General features: G+C 35.3%; 1 protein-coding gene across 1 annotated transcript in view; it reads right to left on the bottom strand.

Annotated features, from left to right (window-relative positions):
* Window positions 1-20436, bottom strand: part of LOC107082577 (protocadherin-1-like) — a 141000-nt gene that overhangs the window by 41682 nt on the left and 78882 nt on the right. The window contains exon 4 of the mRNA XM_015371337.1: window positions 1175-1394. Within this exon, the coding sequence (XP_015226823.1) occupies window positions 1175-1394 (220 nt within the window). The remainder of the gene's footprint in view (window positions 1-1174; window positions 1395-20436) is intronic.

The following is a 20436-nucleotide window of genomic DNA, read 5'->3' as shown; positions in this document are numbered from 1 at the left end:
ACCAGCAGAAGCAGCATTAGGCAAGAAAAGAGCCCATACGCCAAACCTCCATTGCTCCAGAGACTGCTGATCCCTACCCTCACCCACTCCTCTTTGCCAGACCCAATTCAATCCCAGAGCAACCCTGGTGCCAAGGATCCAATGCCCATAATCTGAAGTGGTTAAATTGCAATTTAAGAGAAAATGCAGTTTTTGCTATTAAAAAAAACACCATAAGACACTCTTCCTACGAGTGAGAAATAGAGATTTCTCCACTGTTTGATTTAGTATTTAATTATTCTGAGCAATAGGAAAAGTGTGTCAGCTCAGTCTGTTTAAAATATTGATTCCCAGGTACCGGATGCTTAAAATCTGTAAAAGATTGGTATGGAGATAGAATGAAGATAAATATTATAGAAGATTGGAAGGCTCTGAATTCATACCAACTGGTAGTCTGAAATTACTGGGAGCTAATTCATTAGGAACCCCTGAAAGTTTACTTTAATGGCTGCATATTAAAACATAAATAAGAAAGTGTTGGCCTTATATTTTGTGTTATATTGACAATTTAAAGTCCAAATAAACATCTGAAGTTTGCACCATAGTACCGCCCTAAAGCGGCACATAAGGTCACATTATTTATTAAGTGAATGGTCTGACCCTCTAAAATGACATAGGCAGGTTTTCTATAGAGTTGGAGACATACAAAGCCAGGTGCTTTATATGACCTGAAAATTCTAAATTAAATTAACCTTATTTTTGTTGCAAAAATTTACCAAGAATTTCTTTTAAGCAGAGTTACGTTAAAGAAAAATATCCCAAACCTTGAACATAAATTCATATGTTTATCACCAGAAAAGAGCAAGATTATAAAGCAACTGTATACCTACCATGAACTGAGTGGGCACCTGCCTTAATTTATTTTTAAGATACCAAACTCTAGTATTGTGTTGTTTTGCCATTTTTAACCTACAGATGTTAAGAGATAATAATTATTCAAATAGTTAGTGTCATGTATTTATTTAAAAATTATTCAAGAAAATATTAAGAAAGTATATTAAATTTTAAGAAATTGTGTTTTGGCATTAAAATTACTTGAAATTATTGTATCATTATGCCATTCTATTAGTTTTCTATCACTGTATTGAATTATTGTAATGTAACAAGAAAAAAATGAAAGACATTGCTTTTGTACCGTTTTCTGGGTGTTCTGTTTCTCCGATACTGCCATCTGGGGTGGTCCTCTCGTAGTGGTCCTCGGGCAGGGTCAGGGGTCCGATGCGAGGACCAGATGAAGACTTACTGCTGGGGGTCTCCGACTCTTCCAAGCCACTGTCATAGTAGCTGTGCTGTGAGGCGTCCTGCAGGTCCTGCACTGGGTTGGTGGTAGAAAAGGTCACACGACGATGGGGATGCTGCAAAACAGGAAGAAACATATGTTTTTTAACAAGTGGGAACAAATCTCTTGACTACATGATTTAGTTATATTTCCTCTGTAGAGAATGGTTCCCCAGCGATAAATGTTATACCTGAAATTGTTTCATTTAACACTGAACACTGCTATCTCTATAAAGTTCCCTCTCTGAAAGTTAGAAAATACCATGCAATATTAAACACTGATAAATATTTAATCGACTTTTGCACTATTATTATTCTGAATTTTACATAAGGTATAAATATATGAAGAAGATGGGGAGGGATATTTATTTCTTTAATAAGAATGTGCAAATCGGCTGCCGCACAACTACCACAAAAACTCAACACTGACTCAGAAGGCTTGGATGTGTAAATAAGGGGCAAAGACTGAAACAGGTTAAATAAAAATTTTTTTTAAATATAAAACTGATCAAAATCAGTTGTTACCTAATAAATAAAGAATAAATTAATACAACTAACTGGAAAACAGGGCCCGTATTTTTCCATATTCACAATAGTTTAATGAAAATAAAACTTGTGCTAATGATTTGTATGTTATAAATAAAGTATGCACACATGAGATATTTATCTACACAGACAATACCTATTCATATGTATGAACCTAAGTGCAAACATTTTACAACATTAGAGGATGTGGATGGGAGTGTGTGTGTGTGTGGGTGAGTGTGGAGGGGTTTGGGGTACAAAAACTGAAAGCGTCAAACATATTTTCATAGCAGTTATTATGATCATTAGTCAGTTAGAGGATTCATTTTCTAAATCTGTCACCACCAAATGAATTCTGATGACAGTGATTGGTGCACTAATCAGTAGCCCCAGTGAGCTTCTTCCACGCACGCATTTTAATATTCCCCCATTCCGTTTTCCGCACCGTTTGATGTTTAAACCAGCAAAAAGCCCAAACAATATTTTCACAATTTAACACAATTCCCAAGAGAATCTAAATAAGACTAACAAAAAGAAACTCAGCAGTGTAGTGAGAAAATTGTTTGGGACAGACATGAATATGCAAGCATTAGAATTTGTTAGTATTGACCCTTTTGTTGTTTGATGGCATTAAGGTTTAATTAAAGATTAAAACAATAAAATAGAAAAAAAAAAAAGAACTGAATGATTTCCAGAATTCAACTGTTGGAAGATGAGCAGAGTGGCATGCAAAGATTCATTGGAGATCGCACCCTTTATCAAATTGAATAGCTTGTAAATACGGTTAGGAGACCATTAAATTTCCTCATCCAAAGATCGGTTTACAAATGGCTACTTACCACCAATCCACAACAGAAAGATGACTCCTTTGTACGGCATGTGCAGTCTCCCTTGCCCACCCACCATTCTCCCCACCCACACATGAGCACCTCTCGTAAAAGTCAGGAAAGCACTGATACAGCAGAAAAGGCCTGCCTTGGCCATACTTGTCAGCTCTGATCAATATGAGCAGGCTGCACTTCTTACCATTTCAACACTTTTCTAGCACACGGGAAATAAATGCTTTTACAGCCTAGGTAAGTGCCATCCACATCCTAATGCCATCACTACCCTCACAATGTTTCCAGAAACCTGAGCATCTTCCCCATTATCTTTACACTCTATTTCTTTCACACACAAATGATACATCTGTTGTTCTTTTGGTCAAAAAATTATTATTGTAGTATATATATATATATATATATATTTATATATATATGTGTGTGTGTGTGTGTGTGTGTGTGTGTGTGTGTTTGTGCTGCCGCATGGCAGTCAATATTAAAGTAAATATTAAAGTATTAAAGTTACATTTTTATTTTATTTTCTGATTCTTCTTTACCAAAAAATCTCAGGTTTAGGCTGACTGGAGAACAATTATCTACAAGGCCTAGCTTTCCACCTCTTCTTAATTAATAGGTGTGAACAGATTAACGAGCAATGATCTCCAAGCCATTGCTTTGTAATGCCTAGTGTTGCACTACAGTCTTACAGTCACTGGTCTTTTGCAGCCTTAACAGGTTTTCTTCCACACATGCACTTTCTTTAACCCAATTTATTTTCCTGTAATATAAGCTTTTATATTTCTAATAAAGAATAACATCCCCAAACTGTGCTACTACCATCACCATGTGTAATTATGAAGTTTGGCAATATTTGAGGAAGGAGTTCTATTTTTCGCATGTAAGCCCCAAAATGTTAGTATTTTCTGACCCAAGTTCTCATTTCCCCATTTTTGCTGTGTGCCCAACATGGTTTGAGGAAAAGTGCAAACGGGACTTCTGATGGGATTCTTTCATTTGGCTTTCCCCAAAAGAAAATCCATAAAGGGCAGAGTTTTGGAGTGCAGAACTAATGTATATTTCAACAATTTCTTCATGCTCCTTAGTGTTTGTCTCACACATTGCTCTTTATTATAAGATAGCTTTTGCGTTATTAGTTCATTCCCTTTGTGTTTAGTTTAATAGATTATTGTGTTCTTGTTTAATTTTAGAAGTATTTGAATTTATTTCTATTTATCCCTTACCCGTTTTTTAATGGTTTCTTCTAGTCCCAGCTCAGCTCTTTCTCTCTTTTCCATCTCCCTTCTCATTTCCATGATCCTTAATGGTCAGCACAATCAAGCTCACATACCACCATCTCAACCTGCCAATTATGCTCACGCCTCTTACCTGCTTTAGCTGCTATTTAAGTATGAGTTTTGCCTTTATTCAGTGCTGGATTCTCCCATACCCAGCTTGTCTAATTGCTTTTTCCCCCCTTCAAAGCTCCATGTTCTGTTCTCCTTGTGATTTGCTGTAAGTTTTTTGTTTTGCATTGAATATTTTAGTACCATATCAACCCACTCCAAAGATCCTGCTTGCTCTTTTTTCCTTACATTATGTAAAAAAGAATTGATATATCTGCACATAAAACATATGTAGCGGTACAAAATATGGACTTAGTGGCAGAGTATTTTTAATCAGTAAATATATAAATTATATAGATTATGTAACAAAAAATAGTTAGAATCAAACAGAATATACAGTATGGCAGTGAACTGTAGCCAACAGCACATTAAATAAAAGTGAAGTTGTTCGCTGCAACTGACTAATGTGGCTCCACTTGATAAATTACTTATGCCATTGGTGTATATTCCTAAAATGATAGGATGCCTGCATAACCTTATGATTTTCGGAAGGTATTTAGTTGTTCAAATATGGATTCGAGCTTAAACTTTTCCTCCAGGCATCACTCCCGAGAGTCAACATTTGATAACTAGCAAAAGCTCCAGATATGTTAAATAGATTTTCCTTTAAGTCAGAGCAAAAAAATAAAAAATTCTTCTGCCAGGCCTGGGGGCGGGCTGCATGGATGCAGGAAGACGAAAGGATGGAAAGAGGAGGATGAGCGGGATTGGAGAGTTGGTCAGGCAGACATGCACATCGCTTTGGCTGAAGGGGACAGGCAGGCAGATTAGATTCTGGGAAACTGAAAGCAGGGGGAGTGAGGTTGTTTAGGCATTGTTGTAGGAGCAAGAAGCTGTGGTGCTGAGAATGGAATAGGGGGCATTAACTGTGACATCTGAATTCATAACCCCATTTACATTGAGTTAAAATGACCTCATTTGTAATAAAGCAATCTCAAAGCAGATGGAAAGATTCAGCAGGATTGTGTCTTTGCAAGGGGAACAAGACACATTTTAATGCTGTAATAAAAGAAAGCAAAAATCCACTGCCTACGTAGAGCCTTTTGTAAGAATGCCAATGATATTATCTAAAGTGCAATGCCAGGGAGTCATTTCAAGCCTATTGATATTGAGATAGAAACAGAAGCTGCCAATTAGATAACAATTTTTGATGCCTTTGCGTCTTTATCATATACATAATAATTCGGTTAAGAGGAAAAAAAATGTGACTAGGTTAGGAAATATTTCATTTTTATTTCAAATTAAACATAATTGTTACTTATTTTAGAATGCTATTTTTGCACAAGAAAAAAAAAAAAAAATATATATATATAAATATATACAAAGGCCATAAATATGTATAATATAATTCACCGATTGAAAAGAAAATAAGATAACTTTTTAAGGTGTTAGTAGTATGTGGTCATGCAAGAATTTTGCAAACTCCTTAGGAGGCATTAAGGTGACTGAGATGAGCAGGTAAGGAAGCACAGGCACTCCTGTAAGAGGAACAAGGTTTTGGGCTGATATGTAGCAAAGACACTTTCTAAGGTTTTCTCAGGTTTGTTCCTAAAAACACAATGGCTTTTTTTTGCAGCTAGAAGCATACAATTACATTAATGAAAATCAAGTGATTATTGGTCAGCTTTCTGACTCCAACGAGATGTATAAGTGGACTCACAGGTATTCTGTGTTCAAAGTAATGAGTCTGTTGGGAATCATATGTCCTAACACTGCATTGCATTAGGTAGATTAAACCAATAGCCGAACTTTCAATAAATTGAGGACAGTGGCAACAAAATTAAGAAGAACATAAGTGAATATGCAGAAGGATTAAAACTCATGAGGATACATTGGTATCCAACACGATTTTAGAAAAGTCATCTTGCTGCTTCATCATCAAGGGTTGTGGCAGATTCTGTTTCATTTAAATGTTCTTAATCTCCTTATATCTAAAGAAAATACTATTTCAAATACCACCGAATCTTCTGCAATAGGAAACTGCATTTAGGTTAATATTCCAGTGATGTAAAGAGGTAACAAAACAAACAAAAAACAAAAACAGCATCCACTATTTCGATCTTTCAGAAGTTTACCAGTTGCTTTATTTTAGGGTCCAGTTGTGCTTCAGATTGAACTGTTTTTAGACATTGGGTCACATGTTCCCCAATGCCATTCTGAAGAATGGTGATATTCAACAACAGTGCTTTATAAATTCTATGCATCAAACCAAAGATGTTTTCTGTTCTGGTGTGGAGTTTACATATTTAAATTAAACTTGTGCATGTTCTTTTTGATAATAAGGATCCCATGATTACACCACAGTTTTCAGAGATTTGTTTTAGCATCTAGGGGTTGACTTTTAAGAATAATCTACTTGGGGGTAAAGGTGTGTGGGAGGTCTACAGTTGTGCTTTGTGTTCATCTTGTAGGCTATGACCCATTCAGTGATGCATCTCTTTTTATCTATCTTGTGAAACAAAATACAAGTCCCATGTGTAATTTTTACAATTTTAAATGGGAATGTAGGGATTTGGTATTTGTTGTGTCCAGTATTTGGTACTTCATATTGTTGAAATAATTTCCAAATATGTTAGAAAAAAATACACCTGCTGTGGTAAGGTCTTCCAAGTATCTGACATAAAAATTTCTTAAATATATTAGAATCGACATAACTATGACTTGTTTCTTGCAGACTCCTCCCTCCACTTCTCTGTTGTGTCTCAGTCGTTCTTCTAAAGCAGTGACTGTCACACATGCACCATGTTCATAACTACAGCAACTGAAGAACTGGCAGAGACAGATGAGAATTCGTCTGAATCTGGCAAGACCTTGAGAGAGAAGATTTCTGTGAGAACTCTTATGAAGCTGGCAAGCTGCACAGATTTGCTTATTATCACCAGAAACTTTCCCGCAAAGTGTGACATGGAGTTTTAGATTTTGTTTGCTCATTTCTGGCTTTATTGAAAAAAAAAAAAAAAAAGCCTCATGCAGTTCAGCTTTTATCTCTGCTCTTTGTTTAAATCCCCACCTTTTTTTCCATCTCGCCTTTGTTTAATTTCTCAACCCAGGTTCCACATCTCCGTTGTTCGCTGAAACTGTTGCTATAAATTTATGCTGTCTTACACAATCAGACTTTCCAGTCGAAGTTTGTCTACCTATTTCAGAGTTTTCTTTTTTTTTTTCATTTTATCCAAATGATATATTCTGAATCTTCACACAAATGTAAAACTTTTGTTGACAATTAGAATCTTTCCATAATTTGGAATTTGCAGAAGGAAAGCAGATGGTATCTTGGTGTGGGCGGTAAAATGCATGTATCTTAGCCTAAATGTGATGTTGTTACAAAAAAAAAAAAAAAAATGTAACATTATTATCACCAGAACATTTTTATTAAAATACAAAAACTTCTCCATAAAAATCTGTATCATATAGATCTACACAGTACAACATGTAAAAGCTTAAATAAAATAAATTATTGTGGTTTAGCGAACTACAGACTGTATGCTGTCTAAAACATTGTCGGACCAATCAGACAAAGCTTTTCTGATTTAAAATGAATAACGTGCAATGTAAGTTCTACTTACATTGCAGTGTCCATAAAGTCTGTAATACTCCCTGCATTAATTACAATTAAGCTATTTATATGCATTAATATGTCAGGGTTTGGTTGAGGTTAGAGGACTCAAATGCAGAGGCAGGGAGGCATGAAAAATGTAAAGACAAATCAGAACCATGGAGACATCAGGGGAAAACAATCATAAGGAGCCAGGGTAAGATGAGGTTAGACATGGAACTAGCACTGAGGAACTGCACAAGGAGAGTATTTATGGTAGACTGAACAAAGAGAGGACTAACGAGCATATTGGGAGCAGGTGTGAAGAGAGGAGTCTAAAAAGGAGCTAGGGAAAAGGAGACCAACACAGGGCAACAAATAAAAACCTAATAACTCAAATATATCCAAAAAACATAACAAAATAGGGATTAAACCAATAAAACTAGAATGCATGGAGCAAAGTAAAACTGAATACTCAAAAGAAAATAACAGAACCAAGACCGTGACATAATCAAGTGCAACACTATGGCGATAGTCATACTGCTCCATTTGTAAAAGCAAAATCTCTTTTGGCATCAAGACAATTATTCTTATTGACAGATCACCAGACAGGACACTGTTAAAAAAAATAAAAAATAAATTAATAATGTGCAACAAAATGGAGTCATTGATTTGCCAGAAATATGGATATTGAGTAAAACAAAGAGCTTAACTAAAAGTTATGATATATATGAGATACATATTGAGTTTGATGCTTAGAATAGGCAATGTTGAATGAGCATTGAGCATTGAACCACAAACAAAAAATCTGTTACCTCCTTAATCCAGGTGAGATTCCTTATATCCTCCCACATCTCATAGTAGATTAAAACAGAAATTTTTATATTTATAATTCCTTACTCAAACATATAGCATCTACTTTTGATTACTTGAATTACAACTGTGTCAAGCTCCAATTCATGCTTTGGAAAGGTAACCCAAATTTTTAAACAGGCTTGGCTTCAGAATCCTATGAAAGTTAAGGTTATCCCTATAGCTTGTGTACGTTTTTTTTTTTTTACCACACTTTTCCACTTGATTCAACTTCTCATATTTATGCTGGATTAGAGCAGTCATTGAACAGTCGCAGAGACAAAATAAGAATGACCATTTAATTATTATATTCCTTGCAGATGGTGTTACTGAATATCTGCTTGACAAGGTAATATATGTCCCTTACATGATTTGACTTTATGGAGAAAAAAATAGTACTCCAGTGGGAATAATTAGCTGTCAACCATGTTCATAAAAAACAACAAAAGAAATACATTCTTGAAAATGTATCAATACCCCTGTATTTAATTACTCTGAATAATTTATGAGCTTCAATTTTTAAATCAAGTTACTACAATAAATAAACTGTTCACTGATTTATTTCAATGCTTAATTTTCCAAGAACTATTTCAGTCAAATTTGCTATGAGGCTAGTAAACGGTTAAAAAAATGATTTTAAATGTATCCTGGCAAGGAATCGAGGGGGCAAAATCCTGAGTGTAAGCAGCAAGGATAACATCTTGGTGACCAGCATCTCTTTTACAACTGCTGATTTGCACTACTGATTCCTGCTGGGATAGCAGGTCTCCACTACTGCTGTGCTATCATGTTGCATCGAGTTTCCCCCACTTCATTCAGACTGCCATGAAGGAATCTGAGACCTCTCTACCATCAGGTGCCCTGTCATCCAGCCAAGTCTAGCTCATTACAAATGCACTGTATGGCATTGAAATGAGATGCTGGATTTTGTGTAATTTTGGACAACATACAAACCAAAAATTGAAGATACTATAATTATTAAAAGAAGTTTCCTTATTATCACTTAAAATATTGTCATTTCATTTTCTAGCATCTAACGTGATATTTGAAGCTTAGTGAATTGCATTAACCTATGAATTTTAAGCTGATAGCAATATTGATGCAACTCTGATTGCATTTCCATTTTTACAATTCCTACTGTGCCCCAAAACAAATTTGTGTCATCTTTAATTAAAAAAACATTCAAATAATCCTTTTAATCAATCTACTTATCCATATTTTACATAAAAATATGCTAAAATATTGTAGACTATAAAAAAGCTATTCTACATTAACATAAATAAATCTGAGTTCACTGTTGCTTTTTAATGTGCTTATTGGAAAATGTGGATTTCCTGGAGATGAATTACCAGCTGTATATGTTGAGTAAACCATGTTCTTTTCCATGTCCATTGAGAACTGTTTCACTCTTCACAGGAGAAGTGTTGCCAAAGGTTTTTAGTTAAATGTTTTATTACACTGAGGTGCTGTCTAAGTACCACCCTGTTGCCATTAAGGTGAGCTGAATATAAGAAATTCCGATTGCAGCAGCAAAGCAAAACAAATGTCTAGACAAAAGATCACTTATATAAGTGACAACCTAATTTATTACAGATTTTGTTTCATCTAAGAATAACACACAAGAGAATATTACTGCTCAGGAATAAACTTTTTTCATCTAATAAGTTAGAATAATTAAGTAGGGATCTTGAGATGGTTGACAGAGGTTTATATATGTAGTCATATTAATTTGGAGATTTTACTGATGAATTTGTTTATTCTTTGGTTATTGTTGGCAGATTATAAAATTTGCCACTTTAACTTTTAAGATAAATCTTAAAATAAACTATTCTGTAAAATAATATTAATTTATTACTGATTTACTCAGCTTCCAAAAATGTAAAAAGTTATCCTAGCCTGTATAAGGCCTCTGCTATTGGAAAACAAAGTTCATCTTCACTCAGGATAATGTAAACCTGATCTGTCAAATCTGCAACAAATGCAGTAATGTGTTTTTATCATTGTTCTACCAAAGCACTGATTCTTATTCAAATTTTAGACATCTATTTGAATACAAGTGAAGTTCAATAAATTTGGGGTACTTTTCTATCTTTGAAATTTCATCCAGCTTTTACAGCACCAGCACTGGAGAGTGGTGCGGCCAGTGGCGGCCTAGTGGTTAGGCCATAGAGCTCGGAATCCAGAGATTCTGAGTTCCTCCCCACAGACTGCCACTCAAGTATTATTATTAAAATAAAGTAATCTCACGCAAACATTAACCTACTTATAAGCCCCACTTTTAGTTTAAAATTATGTATTGCTCTTATCCAAGAAACAAATAGCTTACTCAAATCATTCTGCACATAAAACTTTTCTCCAGGTGTAGAAAAGGTGTACATTTTTTTTTTTTTTTGTCTAGAGGATGTCAGTTTTATCACTTGCTACCACCTTTGTCGATGGTAACGGTAAAATCATGGGATTCTAAGGTCTTTCACTTTCGGATTGGCTTGAAAAACTTGGATTGTTCCTTAACAATCTGCTTTTTTGTAGATGAGAGAGAACAGTTTTAATCCCACAGTTGAAACTTAGACAAATTTGGGAATCAAAAAATGAACAAACAAAGAGGGCTTATATTAAGTTTCTCCAGTCCTAGCCGTCAATCCTATTGGAAAATAAAGTAAAGTACCAAATTTATTCGTTCTGGCCAAGAACCACCAGATGTAAATTAAATCTACTAATTCTACCAAGAAGAGTGGTCAAATGCCTAAAGGCAGAATCAGACCAGATGCTTGTTGATAGCTACAGCTGCGGTCATGGTTAAATATACATACTGAAATTCAAAAAAAGTTTTATTAAAGGTTGTAGGTATGTTAATGCAAAGTTTTAATTGTTTGCATTGTATCTTTCATTTTACCCTGGAACATTTCTACTACAGAAGAAAACCTATAAATTAATATGAGATTCATGAGAAAGATGAGGGTCTAAACTTCTAATCTGAACTGTTTGTTTCGGACAAAAACGGATAGAGGGATGTATATGAATTATCTCCAGGTGTAGTCCAAAAATATTTATCGCATAGTCTCCGAACTGACACCTCAACTTTTCAAGCTGTGGGTAACTCATGTGACCCTGTTTATCAATACTGAGTTAGGTATATCGTCTGTGCACTGGTGCTGAAAGGCAGACTTCTTCTCATTGAATCACAGTTGTGTGTGCCTCTCTCTGATATTATGAAATGGGTTTTCTGCCCATGTTAAAGGAAACGGCTGATGTCTCAGTGCCCCTGTGATATGAAAAATTCAATTTAAAAGGATGAGAGAAAGAATGGTGCACGGCCTATTTTCATTCCCTCACACTGAAAGATATGAGAATGATGTTCCATTGTGTGGAGGAAATGATGCCAATCGTGCTGCAGAGAAATTCCTTCATAATTCAATTCAATTTCTTCTAAATCCCAATGGCAAGCTCCTCTGCCAAAGAGAGGCAGGATGACAGAGACAAAAAAGATGGGCGTGGGGGGGGCGGGGGGCTGGAGACCGAGATGGAGAGAGAGGCACTACAGTTTGGGACAAAGACAATGGAGATAAGGAAGACAGAATCACAGAAGGGATACTCTTAGTGTAAAGGTATAAGAAGGAGGCTGGAAAGAAAAGAAAAGAAGGAAACTGTTTGCAAAAGATTAATCTAATTAGGCTTAGCTAGGGGAAGAAGTAGAGCAAATATTGGTAACATTCTAAAAACAATTTAGTATTTGAAAAGTAGTATCAGGGCAGGATTCAATATGTCCATTTAGTTCCAGTCTTTGCGGGTACATCCTGGCGCTGACATTTTAGTGGGTAGGCAGGAATCAATGAGCTGCTCCCTCTGAAGGCACAGAAAAAATGAGCTGCACCAACAAATATGACAATGAAGAAGTGCACCTCTCCATGTATGCAGCAAGCATAAAACCATAAAGACTAAAGCAGTTGCAAAGAAAATCACATGGAACTGTTTTTATTTCCCATATCACTATTATGTCCTCTATTCTCATCCCATCTAGTGCTCGGTCTCCTTTTTATTTTTTAACACACACACACACACGCACCCACACGCGCACGTTGTTTTTGTAGGTGCAATAGCTCCGAGGCAAACAGCGTGGAATTGGAGTCTTCAAAGAGTCTTGGATTATCAAAGAGACACAGCTACCAGAAAACTAGGGGACACACTGGAGAGGGGGACGGGGGAGGAACATAAGTGTGAGGGGGAGGGGGGGTGCAGAGCAGTCAGCAAGGGTTGGGGTGGAGGATGAAGTGATCAGACAAGGGAGAAAGGATGGGGGTGAGGGGCGGATAAAGACCAAAAGTCCCTTTGTTCGCATACAGTTAATGGAGAGAGAAGGGGGGGGGGGCTTGAGTGAGTGCATTAAAAAACAATCACATAGACCTTAATGGTCTTTAGAAGGCAGAGCTTGATATGCATTCTTTGGCATCTATCCCCGTTAAGGAGATTTTCTTTTTCTTTCAACCCGTAAAATTTTATTTCAATAGAAACATTTGCCTTTAAACACCAAAATGTTGTCACAGTGAAACCAAGTATTATTGCAGCAGGACCTACCAAGTGTGAACATAGCTGCCACATCTAATGACAAATCTGACTGTTCACGCAATTCCGTGAGACAGGATGTGGGAGTGTTGGGGTGAATGCATCAGCCTTCTTCGACAAAAAGCTCTCTGTCAGCCTCTCTGTCCCAAGATGAGTTATGGATGTCTCTCTTTTTCTCCCTATTACATGAACACTCTCACCACAGTGCGCACTTCAAGTTGGTGTGTAAGATGATTCCAGTGGCTTCGCTGCTGTCAGCTTTGGGGCATTCTCCGGCAATGATCCCGTTTCGCTGCCATTGCTTTCTCTCATCAAAGCTGGCCTGAGGTGTAAGGGAACTGTGTGACTGCTTGGGGGTGTACACAGAGCAGGTTAACAATGGCACCAGTTATGCACATTCTAAAAGCATGTGTAGATCAATCTATAATAGCTGAAATAACTAAAAGTCTGATTATAATAACTTAAAGTTAACCATTAGGTACTACAATAATGATGAGAAGAGAGCTAACAATTTTTGATGGAATTCAATTACTATGTATATCTGCTTTAGTTTTGAAAAGGGAAAGCATTAATTATTTTTACTGCTGCTAAAATAATCTCAAATTCATCATAATAGTTAAAATTATTTATGTATATTGACAGGACATCTAATTTATTTGATAAACAGATACATTATGTCTTGAAAAAAAGGCAAAATCAGTCATTGTATAGCTATAAAATCATCAACATATTACTAACTAAATGAAATTACAGCTGAAATTATTACATTGAATCTTTCTACAATATTTCAGATCATTTTTTAAATACTAGTTTTGGAGGATTATTTTTTTAAATGTACAAATAAGCAAAATGCAATGTATTGTTCCAACAACATACTAGTTTTTTTTACTTTCTTAATTCTTTTAATATTATACCCTTTTAAGTGCTGTATTTCAACTGTATTGAAACTGTATCACAGTGTTTATAGATCATGGTTATGCAGTCTTCAGCTCCAGAGCTGCAAGAGACTCTCTGGCTTACTTATTGTGTTAAATAAATATGTATTGCTCTGATTTTTCTTTCTTTTATTCTTTTATTCTCTGCCCACATAAAAACACTGGCCTCACCCTGCTGCCCTTGGTAACCGTGCTTTAGAAACCGTCACTGAGTATTACACTTCAGGCCAAAGGTGTTCCCATACAGAACAGCTGAATGCTTCTGCTTTGTTGTGTTCTGTTCTATTTTGCAAGCAAAAGTTAGCACCCTTCTTTTAATTCCCTGACCAGTAGTGTTCTAAAACAGTTTGGGATTGATGATACCACAAGACTCTTTGCTCTATCAAGAAAAAAATGAATCAAAAGATTTGTGCACTCTGGCTCTGTTATCATTCCGGCTTTATAAAGATTATGAGAACTATTATGAGAAATACATACCGTATACTAAATAAAAAAGTCTGCTTAATTCACTGAAAAACCAAAACCAAGAGTTTATAAATGTAGTCCTGCAATACAGTATACTTTTCTGTTGTTGTAACTTTGCCAATTATATATATATATATATATATATATATATATATATATATATATATATATATATATATATAAACAATGAGAGTTGCAATGTTTATTTTCCAGACTATTGCTGTCTGACTGGAAACATTTCTATGTTAAAGGCAAGAGTAAGATGTATAGCAACAGCGTTTTTTCCACACAGCTGACCTATACAGTATCCAGTCACAGCTGAGATATTGTTCCACTGTTATCCATTTGTAGAAAAATAAGGTTACAGTGGTAGTTTCGCTTGCATCCCATTAAAAGGATTATAAACCAGTAATGGTGTGAAAGAAGGTGTTCAGTTGTAAAACTGGATCTTTTTTTAATACCAATAGGCTTGATATTCTTGGTTGTGAACAAAACATTAACTAGCGCCCCTCCTTCCACCCTCTCCCAGGTATGTAATAATTAGCCTAGCTGGAAATTGGCCCCCAATTGAAATTCTACTTAAGGTCTTATACAGTCTTGGGTCGGCCCCGCCTCACATAAACCTCCCACCTTCACTGACCTGCTTTGAACCAGATTTCATCCCTTTAGTGTCTAATGAGGGCATAAAAATCTTCAGTCACACAATGTTGAAATCAAATTATAACCCATAAAGTAATCTTCTCTGCAAAGCTCATATTGGCAGAAACTTGTGTGAAGAATTATGCCCCCACCCCAGCTCCCATTTGATAATTTTAGGGCACGCCAACACTGCACTGGTGGTGCAGTCATTTGTTCTGACAAAGGAGGAGTACTGCTGCAGAGTCATATCTATGGAGAAAAAAAAATGGTAAATGTCACACAAACCACATATGGGCATGCTCTGTCCTTCTTTTAAAGAGGCAATGTTTTTTTGTTTATCTTTTTTTGCTCTTTTTCTCAACTATTTTAGAGCAGTTTGTTGTGCATAAAAACACAGTTACCACACCAAAAGTGCCCAGAGAAATTAGTTAATCTGCGCCACAGGAGGCTGAACCTCAATTGACTGAATCACCTTCTGTGAAGTCCAGCATTTTTTTTTTCATCTGTTATCCTGATACTTGCTGCGGATTACAAAGCATTTGTATAACATGCACTATTCTTAGTTAGCACTTCTGAGAAGCATCAAACAACATACATTTCTCTTTTGCAAGTTGCACTCTGATCATAAGAGGACCATCTACAGTAACAGCCCTTAAAGACGAAATAATGTTGGAGTTTGCAAAATGATTCTGCAGCACCAATGCACAGACTGGGAAAAAGTAATGAATTTAGAGGCATGTAGCTATATTTAGGGAAGTTCTTAAAACAAACGCTTTAACCAACAAATAAGAATATGGATATAATAAGGATACATATTTAGCCCTAGGATCATTTCATCTCTAGTTGCAGTCATATAACCTCTCACTAACTTAAAAGAGAGAAAAAAAAACTCTTAATTGAGTCACTCATTATTCTGCTGGCAACACATTTCACATCCCCTACCAATTTTTTTAATAGGATTTAGGTCTGAAGACAGACCTGGAAAGTCTTCGGACTTTGATTTTTACTATTTTTACCACTCCTCCTTATGCTATCGAACGGCAAAGTCATGACCCTTAAGGTTTATTAATCAATTAAAAAGGTTTCAACCTTTTGCAGTTCTTGGTGAGGAAATGTTTTTTTTTTTTACCTCCAGAACAATCCCCCACCCTATGTATGTTTGTAGAATGACTATGGATCCTTATCTAGCTTAGAAGCCAAGATATGGTCCTTATTGTCTTGTCATATCTATACCCAAGGGAAACAAGAAGTCATGAATTACTCATTGGAAGATTCTTATAAACTCTAATCAGCTTGATATAATGGTATTTTTTCCACAGCTAATAAACTTACTGTAATTGAAGATTGAGTCATCCTTTTAATTATTAATGTTGAGATTGTAACACTACAATACATGACTCGTTCTAAAAGACCTAATGGTTATAATGAAAGAATCTTCAATGGCACAAAAGGGAGGAACAAAGGAAATTTTATAAAGATGCTTACTGTTAAATAAGTTATTTAAAAAGAGGAAACTCTATTACATATATGTCTGCATTGCAGTCTGTTTTTATTATCACACAAAAATTTATTTGTACTTTTTATCATTCAGATTTAGTCAAAATCTCTTAGCGATTATGAGTTTTGGGAGTGTAAAGTACATGCTGTCATAACTTTTCACAGTTTGTGTTTGTAAGGTAAATATATGGCTCTACGCCTTTATTGGCACCTTGTTAAAATTAATTTGAATTTATCAGAGTCTGAAAGCCATCCTTTCAAAGTTTAAATTCATAAAATTAATTAACCAATTTCTACTGCATTATAAGTATTTTTTACATAATCATAGTTTTGTTTTATTTATTTTAATTGTTTGAGAGTCCCTACATCCCTGAGGTATAAATATGTTGCATATCAGTTAATTTTTCATTAAATGGGACATATGAAGAACGCATAGTGAGAAGGATTTAAGAGAGGCATTTTTTTCTTTAGCTTGGCCTTGTTTCCAACTTTTAAGTGAGTCTAGTAAATCTGGAGGGCATCGTAAATTATATTGTGAAAGTAGATGACATGATGGGAAATTTCATATTCAGTGTAGTCAGGGGAGATTTGGAGGAAAGGGATAAAGCAAGACAGAGAATTGGGGGGTACATTTTAATTGGGAAGGACACAGGATTAAAGTTGTGATTGGTTTTGGGCTTAAAATGTAATGTCTTTTTACTGACACTTCTATTGTCTTAAACCATGTGGAGTTACATATGTTAATGCTAATTAGCTAAAAGGGCAGTAGGCAATTTCCAGGGGATGGGGAATTTGGAAGAAAAGCATTAGAGACTTCACAAATTAATCCATGTCCAAAACACAGGCAAGACAAAGTAATATGACAGGTTTGTCTGGAGGACACACTGAAGAAAAGTATATGAAGCGAGCAAACTTAAGGGGCTATTACACATCTACAGAGCCTTAAACAATAATTTGCTTCCCTTGGCCTTTTTTTTTTTACATCTTTTGTTGCCTCACAACCTGGTATTAATAGATTGGTTTAATTGCACTAATTCAATTATAGCACATGCCGACACCTTTAAAGATGGCTTTTTTTTGTTTTTAACTGTATTTTTGTTATCATGATACAGTACAAACAGGACAAAATAAAAGAACATTTTTAAACTACAGCTGTTAGTCAGATAAGTATATATGGGCTGGTCATAACTTGATAAAGTGATTTTTTGGCCCAGACCTCAAAATAAAAATCCTCCAGTTTTGTTTTACCTGAATTTAATGGAGGTCTGTGAACCTCCATCCCAATCTTAAATCACAGGATGACTGACAAGTTTTGCTCATTTAGCTATATTAGTAAATTTATTGACAAAAAAAGTGACTGGATGGTGTTTGTGGGCGAAATATTAAAGATATGGATAAATTTATTTAGCCCTGCAATCACTTGTTCTCCTCAGCAAACTTTGTCCTTTATTTACTTGCAGAGGTTCTTGGTTTTGATGGTGAGATGCCTCTTGCTTAATGTTGTTGCAGCCTCTGGGATCCTCCAGAAAAGGCCTTCAAAGTAAAAGCTCAGTTGCACACAGGTGGCCCACTTCTTACAGATTACTGTATGTGACTTTTTAGAGTAATTAGTAGCACCAGAACATTTTGGTCTTCATGCAAAAGGGATGTATACTTATGCACATGCCATATTTTTTTCTTCTATTCTTTTTCCATTTAAAGACCTTTTTCTGATTTTACTTTATTACAGCAGACTATTTTGTACAGATCCATTGCATGAAATAAGATAGGAAAATTAACAAATGTAAAAAAGACATTTGAATTACAAGCTGCAATAAAACAAATTATTGTAAAATAAAAGCCATCGGTTGTAAATCCTTTTTCCACATTCTGATCTTTAAAGGTTAATGATTGTGGTAAAATATTGTTGCACATGTTCTTCAGCTCCATTGTTTGCTTGACATTAGGACTTGTATTCCCTAAACAGTAATTTACTAATCTTTGCCATTTATGTTTTACAATATGAAGTATCACATCCATTAGGAGTGTTACTTTGGTTTTCAAGCATGTAGGATTTTGATGACCAGACTTTCCATAATGATCTACAGGAACATTTGTTCCTTAAAAATCCATGGGGACCATGAACAGGTGCATTTAGGAGAGAGTTGATGGGAATTAGCACAGCTATAATGTACTGTGGAAGCAGCCCCACTGGGTACACAGTTAATGAGAAGCAGTGGAAGGCTACAAACATAAATATGAATCAGACAAATTGTCAGGAACTTGCACTATTTAAGGAAGGGATTCTAATCTTTGTTTTTATTTGAGGTGTCTTTTCTTCCACACAAAAACGTATAATTGCTTTTTTTCGTTTACAAGCACACTATTCAAAATAGTGGAATGCAGCTCATATTAAAGCCCCGGTTAAGTTTAAACACTACAGAGGTGGTGCAATTTAAATATTTTCTGTAATAACACAGAGTCATTGTCTCCCACTTTAATACAATTGGATTCACATTACCTAAACTCAGCACACTGAAGTTGATTCTAATTAAAACTGAAATTTGGTTTTGGTTTTAAACTTGTCAACATCTCACCTCAGCAAGATATTTTTGGAGACACATGTTTGCGTTGTGTGACTCTGTACCTCTGAAACAAGAGCATCACTTGGCTGTTTTGTGAAGTTCGATGGAAACAGTCTTCCACTGTTGGAAGTTCCTGTCACTTCTTATAGGAGCAGAGCGTTCTTGATTTAAACACTGAATGCAGTTTATAGTTTTTCCTAATTAGCCCTACATCAGAGCAGCACAGGTTAAAGAATGTACTGCAAATATGGGAGGTTTGACAAGATCTGGCAGCAAGAGAACTTGAAATATGAGAATGCTTCAACAGTTCTTATCTGTTTTGCAAAGTACTATCCAGCTGCTATCAACCAATGTCTGGTGAATTAAGTATAAACAACAACTAAGAGTACCGAGTGAGGGTGAGTGTTACTTCCTGTATTTGTGTCAATTATTTATTTTAAGTTAGAAATTAAATACCTCTTAAGCTGAAAAAGTGGTCCTGTGTATGGCTAAAGCACAGCTATACATTTGTATACTGTTTTTGTACTCTGATCACTTTGTACTCAGTTATTAACTATGAAACCTTACAATTTAATGCTTACTTAAATGTAAAGCATGTAAGAATTAGGCATATTCTATTTATTTTTATTAACCAAGTTTGCTGGATTTTTTTAATATAGCAACTTTGGAAAGAGTTTTTGAAACGGCAACAACATTGTTCACCTTACGAGTAAAAGTACAATACGAAAAAAAATGAAAAATGTCTGGATTAGAATATACTAAACCTCAAACAAACATATAAATCCTGTGACCATAACAGAATATGTCTTCAATGATTGGAAACTTTGCAAGAAAAAGACCATCTGTAAATTTCTTTGGTGTCTTTGCTTATCTGCTAAATGTTTTCTCCTGTTATTCTTGTACATCAAATATTACCTTCCTTATACTCTGACCGTTTAATCTTAAAACACTTTTACCTAAGAGGAAACTGTTGCACTATGGGTTTCACTATATTACATTTAGTCATTTCTATTAATCTGGTAAAAATCCACTAAACTTAAAATTTTATTTTCCCCATCAGAATAGTAAAAATGTATTATTTAATAAATAACAAGGCCTTTCGCCACCACCCATTCCACTCTGTTTTCAATGCCAAGGAGTTATTTTAGAAATCTTTTTAAAAAGAAAATTCCTCCAATAAAAGTTAAATAAAAAATATTTACAAATGAAAGAAATGCACAAAAATTATGTATTAAGCCAGTGAATATCCATCCATCCATCCATCCATCCATCCATCCATCCATCCATCCATCCATCCATCCATCCATCCATCCATCCATCCAT

This window comes from Cyprinodon variegatus, unplaced genomic scaffold, assembly GCF_000732505.1.
Source record: "Cyprinodon variegatus isolate N-32 unplaced genomic scaffold, C_variegatus-1.0 Scaffold56, whole genome shotgun sequence".
NCBI classification, from domain to species: Eukaryota; Metazoa; Chordata; class Actinopteri; order Cyprinodontiformes; family Cyprinodontidae; genus Cyprinodon; species Cyprinodon variegatus.
The sequence above is the reverse complement of the archived record's forward strand: the minus strand, read 5'-3'. Positions and strand labels throughout refer to the sequence as shown.